General features: G+C 30.4%; 1 protein-coding gene across 1 annotated transcript in view; it reads left to right on the top strand.

Annotated features, from left to right (window-relative positions):
- Nucleotides 1–1199: 1199 nt before the first annotated feature.
- The window catches only part of ncana (neurocan a), a 43657-nt gene continuing 36173 nt past the window's right edge, over nucleotides 1200–8683 (top strand). The window contains exons 1-3 of the mRNA XM_016286979.1: nucleotides 1200–1233; nucleotides 1628–2002; nucleotides 7362–7536. Coding sequence (XP_016142465.1) covers nucleotides 1200–1233; nucleotides 1628–2002; nucleotides 7362–7536 — 584 coding nt within the window. The remainder of the gene's footprint in view (nucleotides 1234–1627; nucleotides 2003–7361; nucleotides 7537–8683) is intronic.

Here is an 8683-nt window from a genome sequence, read left to right as displayed (position 1 = left end):
ACATTCCCAATCATAGTTATTAATGTTGTGCACTGCTGTTTGAGCTGCGTGTGCTGAGCTAAAGATGATCACTGGTAAACTGAAGCGCTCTTTTAACTTTACCAAACGCATTCTATATGAGATACATCAGATATACATCAAATAAACACAATATTACAATGTACAATTGCACAAAAGGCTGCAAACGAACAGCGCGCATCTGAAGTGTCTCTGAAGGAAATAATGCATTATTTATCGGCTTTAAGATATCGGCCAAATTTTCTTATCAGGCCGATACCGATAACAGAAAAAATTAGCATTTATCGGCCGATACCGATATGGTGGCCGATATATCGTGCATCCCTAGAAAAAAACAATAGATTCTCCATTTCTGATGCATTGTGAACTATAACGCAAGTCCAGGGTTCTCATAGCATGTCTTTTATGTGTTTTTTTGAGAAATCAAATACTGCCATACTGCCGTAATACTTCTGATTGTCATGTCTACTTCATATATATTGAGAAAAGTATGGAAAAACATGTTTCAGATCACTCAAACCATATATGGAAATGAAGGCGCCTTTAACTCTTTCCCCGCCATTGATGAGTTATCTCGTCTTTTACAAGAAAACACTAAGACGAGTTTTTACGGCTTTCCATGTCTTCACTGTTACACACTCTGGGGCGCTAGTATGCATCTTCTGAACGAGTACAAAACCTCCCGAACAAAAACACACGTGCACAGAACGGAGAAACTAGCGATCTCTTATGTAAACAGATGCATATGAAAAATAATGCGATAATAGACAGCATATAAATGAAAACTGCATAATGTTACGGAGTAAAATGTTGATCCAGGAAGTGATGTCTGCAAGATTTGGAGGTGTTGATGGAAGCAATTTACTGGATTTATGCTTTGATATTCGTACTGAATATTATCCAGATGTAGTTTTTGATAAACATTTGATTTTCTCACCTTTTTGCTCAGAATTATAAATTTTTATGAAAGCCACCTATATTCAAGTGTTGATAAAAAAGATTGTTTTAAGCTAGAATAAAACTCTCGCTGATCTTTATTTTGGTGTATTGCATATTCAAATATTAATACAGCAAAATATACTGGAGGTCATCAAATTTGAGTGAAAATCATCAAAATCGCTGGCGGTGGCTGGGAACCTTTCTCAAAGAATGCTGGCGGGGAAAGAGTTAAATGGTTACTAATGGGGTTTGATGGTCATCTAGTGGAAAAGCTTGGTACTACGTCCAAACAAAATCTCACCGAAAGCTCCTTTTTTGAGATATCAACCTCAAATTTGGAACATAACGCGTTCAGAATTTTGATTTTGATTTTCTAGCAGTTTTACAGTAAAACATGTTTCGTAAAATATATATTTTATATAAATATTTAAATTATTACATTTTATAATTTCATAAACTTAAACTTGTTATATAATCTTTATAACTTTTTTCACTTCTGCAATAATCTGCCAAGTGTCTTCTTTTAAAAGAGACCAATCTTAAGTCTGTGGTCCAAAGCATTCAAAATGGATAACAGTTTAAGTTGGAAATCTGGTCTACGCTCAAAAAGTGGAATCGACAGTTAACAGGTTAAACCTGATTCTGTTCATTTCTCTCTCTTCTCTGTCAGGTGTGACTCGAGCCGAGACTCCGGCGACGGTCCGGAGAGTGACCCATCCTCCGCTGCGGCGTCCTTTAGCCGACTCCGCTCTGCTCCCGTGTGTGTTCACCCTGCAGGCCGCCCTGGTCCCGGGACACGGCCCCTTCATCCACTGGAGCCGCGGCTCCGGAGCGCAGGAGAGGACGGTGCTGTCGGCCCGGGACGGGGTGGTCAGGGTGCACCAGGCGTACGCGGGTCGGGTCAGTCTGCCCGGATACTCCGCCAACCCACTCAACGCATCACTGGCGCTTTCCCAGCTCCGCTCCAATGATTCCGGGACTTTCCGATGCCACGTCGCCTTTGGAGAACATTATGAGCAGGATACGGTCAACCTGGAGGTCACAGGTGAGATCCAAACGGGCCGGAAATCATGCCGTAATGAACTGGACTGATTTAATATTTAATTATTGTTTGTACAGTAAACAGGTTGTGTGTGTGAGATCATGAAGACTTGAATTTGGCTTATTCAGTACTCAAATGTTATACCTATCTATGCAATACAGTGGAATACTGCAATAAGTTTAGTATACGACCCCTATTAATAATTTTTTTTTCATTCAAAAATCATTTTTATTATTAGGCTATTATTATTATTATAGCTGAAATTAAAATGAAATATAAATATTAGGTGAGTAACTTTAAGGTAAACGTTTCTAAGAAAATTTGAATGAAATGAACTGAAATAAGTTTAAACTGAAGTACTAAAATTAATAAAACTGATATTACAGTAGATAAAGTCTATATAGAAGTATTTTTAAAAAATCTTTAAAAAATATTAAAAAGGACTAAAGCACATAAATTGCTAATACTTAAACTAAAATGTAAATGAAAACGGAAAATATAAAAATAAAAGCTAATGCTAAATATTAATAAATACTAGTATACTGAAAATATAATATTAAGCCTAGGAAAAGTGCAGTAACCGCATCTTTAATATGTTAAATCATATTTAATATCAAATCAGCTCCTGTTCATAAATAATTATTAATACAAACTCTAGCTCGTTTACAATTTTTAAGGCAGTGTTATTTCTGTATTATGTATATATATATATATATATATATTTGTATATACTATATATAGTGTAGAGTTTGTATTAATAATTATTTATCAACAGGAGCTGTTTTAATATTAAATATGATTTAACATAAAGATGCGGTTACTGTACTTTTCCTAGGCTTAATATTATATTTTATAAACACAGATTTTAATATAAAATAAGATCCTTGTTATTGTTGACTGAAATAAAGCTGAAATAAACTCAAATATAAATATTAGATGAAAAACTTAAACATTCAGTCAGAAATTTCTGTGAAAATTAGAAATGGACTGAAATAAGTTTAAGCTGAAGTAATAAAAGAGCTGGAAATTAAGAGTTTGAATTTATAATTATTTATGAACTGGAGCTGATTTAATATTCAAGATCTGGTGTTATTGTACTTTTTCTAGATTTTTTCCCTAGATATTTTATAGCATTTCACAGATTTTGTTGAGTACACACTTTGTTAATTGAAATAATGCTGAAATAAACAAAAATATAAATATTAGATGAAATTACTAAAAATAAAACTGTAAATATAAATTCAATCTAAATTGAAATAAACCCCCCCACCCCCCGAAATATGACATAAAAGATGTAAAACTTAAAAATTAGAAATGTTGCATTGGCAACTAAAATAATGTAGAGTTTGTATTAATAATTATTTATCAACAGGAGCTGTTTTGATATTAAATATGATTTAACATAAAGACGCGGTTACTGTACTTTTCCTAGGATTAATATTATATTTTATAAACACAGATTTTAGTATAAAATAAGATCCTTGTTATTGTTGACTGAAATAAATCTGAAATAAACTCCAATATAAATATTAGATGAAAAACTTAAACTTTCAGTCAGAAATTTCTGTGAAAATTAGAAATGGACTGAAATAAGTTTAAGCTGAAGTAATACAATTAATAACACTGAAATAAGAAATAATTAAGAAAAGCTTTAAGCAATAAAAATGTCAAAAGGACATTAAAATGACTAAAACGAGCTAAAATGAAAACTGAAAATATAGAAATAAATATAAATAAACGCTCATTCAAAATATTAACAAATGCTGTAATAGTATATAAATAATACTTAATTGTAAACAAGAGCTGGAAATTAAGAGTTTGAATTTATAATTATTTATGAATTGGAGCTGATTTAATATTCAAGATCTGGTGTTATTGTACTTTTTCTAGATTTTTTTCTTAGATATTTTATAGCATTTCACAGATTTTGTTGAGTACACACATTGTTAATTGAAATAATGCTGAAATAAACAAAAATATAAATATTAGATGAAAAATGTAAAACTTAAACAAAAATTAGAAATGTTGCATTGGCAACTAAAATAAAAACTGTAAATATAAATTAAATCTAAATTGAAATAAACCCCCCCACCCCCCGAAATATTACGTAAAAGATGTAAAACTTAAAAATTAGAAATGTTGCATTGGCAACTAAAATAAATTTGAAATGATAAAATTACTAAAAAATAAATAAAACTGTAAATATAAATTAAATCTAAATAGAAATAAACAAAAATAGAAAAACTAGAACAGCACATAACAAAATTATTAAAATGTGACCTAAAATTAAAATGAAAGTGAAAATATAAAAATAAAAGCTAGTTCAAAATATTGATAAATAATATAATAGTATATAAATAATACTAAAGTAACACTGCCCTGACATTTGTCAAAAATATCTAGAAATTAACTGTTTGAATTTATACTTAAATTAAAATTATATTTTAATAAATTATAAATAAATTTTTATAATTATTATTAATACTAATATATAATATTTTAGTGTTTTATAATATTTATAAAATATTATAATAGTGTAATATTTTATTTATACAGCACTTTTCTCAGTGGACATTGTTTTAAATCAGCTTTACAGAAAATCACTGCAGTAATAATATAAGTTCTGAAAGGTCCTCATTTAGCACTTTAATTAAAAGACAATTACAGCTTAATATATTTGTCCATAAACCCCCAGTGAGCAAGTTAAAATCATTATGAAAGTCATTTTGCACGTGACCACATCCGAAGCCAGATCAGCAGTTTTCAGATAAACATTGAGGAAAAGCAGCGGCTCGTTAGCGAATTGATTTAATTAGCCTCTCATTACATTCATTCAGACTGTTAATATCATACCCTCTCTTCCCGTCTAACTTTAGCTTGGCTTAATTTTCATTTTCTTCGGAGGCTCTCATTAACTGTGTAATTGGCCGTAACTCTTTGATTAGGATCTAGAAATTAACAGTTTGAATATTTAATTAAATTTTAATAAATTATAAATACATTTGCATAATTATTATTACTACTAATATATAATATTTTAGTGTTTTTAAAATCGTTTTATAATATTTATTAAATATTATAATAGTGTAATATTTTATTTATACAGCACTTTTCTCAGTGGACATTGTTTTAAATCAGCTTTACAGAAAATCACTGCAGTATCTAGAAATTAACTGTTTGAATTTATACTTAAATTAAAATTATATTTTAATAAATTATAAATAAATTTTTATAATTATTATTAATACTAATATATAATATTTTAGTGTTTTATAATATTTATAAAATATTATAATAGTGTAATATTTTATTTATACAGCACTTTTCTCAGTGGACATTGTTTTAAATCAGCTTTACAGAAAATCACTGCAGTAATAATATAAGTTCTGAAAGGTCCTCATTTAGCACTTTAATTAAAAGACAATTACAGCTTAATATATTTGTCCATAAACCCGCAGTGAGCAAGTTAAAATCATTATGAAAGTAATTTTGCACGTGACCACATCTGAAGCCAGATCAGCAGTTTTCAGATAAACATTGAGGAAAAGCAGCGGCTCGTTAGCAGTTCAGGAGTCTGCTGTGAATTAATTAGCTTCTCATTACATTCATTCAGACTGTTAATATCATACCCTCTTTTCCCGTCTAACTTTAGCTTGGCTTTATTTTCATTTTCTTCGGAGGCTCTCATTAACTGTGTAATTGGCCGTAACTCTTTGATTAGAGCGGTGAGATTGTTTACCTGCGAATGAGTGCTTGTGTGAATTCTGAGGAAAACAGGTGACGCCTAATGAGGGAAATTATGCTAAACCACCGATAAATCATCTCAAATGTGCTGTAAAAGACTATTAATATTCAGTAATATTATTGATTTAATGCACTGAGAACAACATTTGAGCTGAATAAAGACACTCACATTGCAACATCGATACTGTTATTGAACTGAATTGAATCAACATTAAATCGAATTGAGCTGAATAATGACACTTGATGATTTAATATTCGATTATTGTACTTTTCATGGACACTTTCTTAAGTATTTATAGCATTACACACATTTCAAGATAAATTATGGTCCTTGAAACAGTGTTGTTATTGTTAAGTAAAACGCTTAAAAATTGAAATATAAAGCTGAAATAAAATAAATTTTTTAATATTAGATAGATAACAATATTTATGTCAGAAATGTCTAGGAAAATTAGAAATTAACCATAAATAAGTTTACACTGAAGTACTAAAATGAATACAACTGAAAAAAAAAAAAAATTAAATCTATCTATATATATATATAAATATTTTAAAAAAACTTAAACTAATAAAAATGACAAAAGTACATAATAAAATTACAAAAACTTTAACTAAGATTTAAATGAAAACTGAAAATAAAAGCTAATTCAAAATATTAATAAATTATACTGAAATAACATTGCATTAAAAATGGTAAACAAGAGCTAGAAATGAAAAATTTCGAAAAATTAATTTAAAAAATTTAGAAATTCATTTAATTTTTATTTTATTTAGTATTATTTCTGAATGGGATCATGAAAGTGGATAATGACACTAACTAGTTTCATAACTGATGAATTTTAAAACATGAGCACTTATTTTCCTGTTTATTAATGTGAAGCTGCTTTGAAATAATCTGTAAGGTTGAGTGTTAATAAAAAGAGCATTATTTTCATTTTGCTTTTAGTTTAAGAACTAAAATGTACAGTGTGATTTCCTACAATCCCATTTTGTACTTTTTCGAGATGCCCTGATATTGAATATTTTTAATAATAAATAATAATGATAATAATAGATAATGTATTATTGTTGTTGTTTTAAATGAAAATAAAAAAATACAAATCATTTAAAATAATAATAATACTTTTAAATAATACTTTTATTAATTAATATTATATATTAATATTATTCATATTTTATGAATAATTTTTGTAATGAGTCTACACAAATTTAATTCATATTTGTCTTTAGAAACTAAGGGACAAGTCGAGTTTTTATTGTAACCCGTGAATTAATTAAAGTAATAACTTAATTTTTAAAATAATAATAATAATAAATAATCATTTATTATTGTTGTTGTTAGAATTATTAATAATAATAGTATATAAAAAAACATTTATAATAATATTTTTTATAAATATTGTACATTAATATTATTAATATTTTATTGATATTTTTTGTGTGATAGCTGAAATTATGGCCAATATTATAATTCTAAACTATTCTGACCACTTCTTAAACAGAGAAAAAAAGTATAAGATAATTAAAGAAAGGTGAAGAAAAGGAATATTGGCCAGTGCTTGTCTGTGTCTGTCCACAGAAACTGTTTTCTCATGTTAATGTTTCTGTGTGTTTTCAGGTGTGGTGTTTCCCTACGGTTCTCCTGCGGCCCGTTATTCGCTGGCGTTCGCGGAGGCTATCCGTGCATGTGAGGAGAATTCGGCTGAGGTCGCGACCCCCGAGCAGCTGTGGGCAGCGTTTCACTCCAGCATGAACAGCTGCACGGCCGGATGGCTCAAAGACCAGAGCGTCAGGTGTTGCTAGCGCTTCAGCCTTCACCGCCGTCATTTGGCTCAGAAGCATCGCTCGTGAAATCCCATGCATTTCTACAGTTAGTCTAGAGCAGGGTTCCTCAATAGGCGGCCCGCGAGAGAAAAAAGTGGCATGAAAATTCAAACACAGCATCAGAAAGCGACATTAACTTGCATCGTGTCTACACTGGATGCGAGCGGCACGGCGCAACAAAATACAATAGAACCCATTATAATCAGTGATGCTGTCTACACTAGATGCGGCGCAGCACGGCACGACAGAAACCTGCTGACTTGTTCTATTTATGACGTGCTGACACAAAGTTCAAATGATTTGCGATGCTCTGTCGCGTCCAGTGTAGATATACGATGTGACAGCAAAAACATGGCAAGTGTGAAGTAAATTAAAGTGGACACGGAAAAGAGATGATTTGAGTGAGTGAGTGACTGATATCTCTGTTGTGGAAAACACGTGTTGGTTCGCAGTGAGTTCACAGTTTTAACATTTTCAAGATCTGCGGTAAAATATCTATTGTTGCTTTCACTATGGCTATAAAGATCACGCAAAATAATATTCAGACTCACATTGCATGGCAGACATGGAGATCCAGATTTTTTGTTTGTTCGTTTGTTTTTAATATTCAACTGTTTTTTTACAAACTGAGGCAAACTTGATTGTAACCCAGAATACAATTTTAATGAGTAATAATTAAAATAATCATTTAATATAAGAATACCAATTCTGAAATAATAATGAATTGATATTATATTATATATTAATATTAATTTTTTATGAATGATGTTCTTGTTATGGGTCTACACAAATTAAACTTGTTCCTGAAGGTTTGTTTGAGCATTTGGAAATTATTAACATATTTATTTAGTGCATGATATACTTAGAGAGAAAAAAGTGGCATGAAAATTCAAACACAGCATCAGAAAGCGACATTAACTTGCATCGTGTCTACACTGGATGCGAGCGGCACGGCGCAACAAAATACAATAGAACCCATTATAATCAGTGATGCTGTCTACACTAGATGCGGCGCAGCACGGCACGACAGAAACCTGCTGACTTGTTCTATTTATGACGTGCTGACACAAAGTTCAAATGATTTGCGATGCTCTGTCGCGTCCAGTGTAGATATAC

The sequence above is a fragment of the Sinocyclocheilus grahami genome, unplaced genomic scaffold (genome assembly GCF_001515645.1).
Source record: "Sinocyclocheilus grahami isolate Dianchi unplaced genomic scaffold, SAMN03320097.WGS_v1.1 scaffold216.1, whole genome shotgun sequence".
NCBI classification, from domain to species: Eukaryota; Metazoa; Chordata; class Actinopteri; order Cypriniformes; family Cyprinidae; genus Sinocyclocheilus; species Sinocyclocheilus grahami.
Note: the sequence above shows the minus strand (reverse complement) of the source record. Positions and strands in the feature narration are given on the sequence as shown.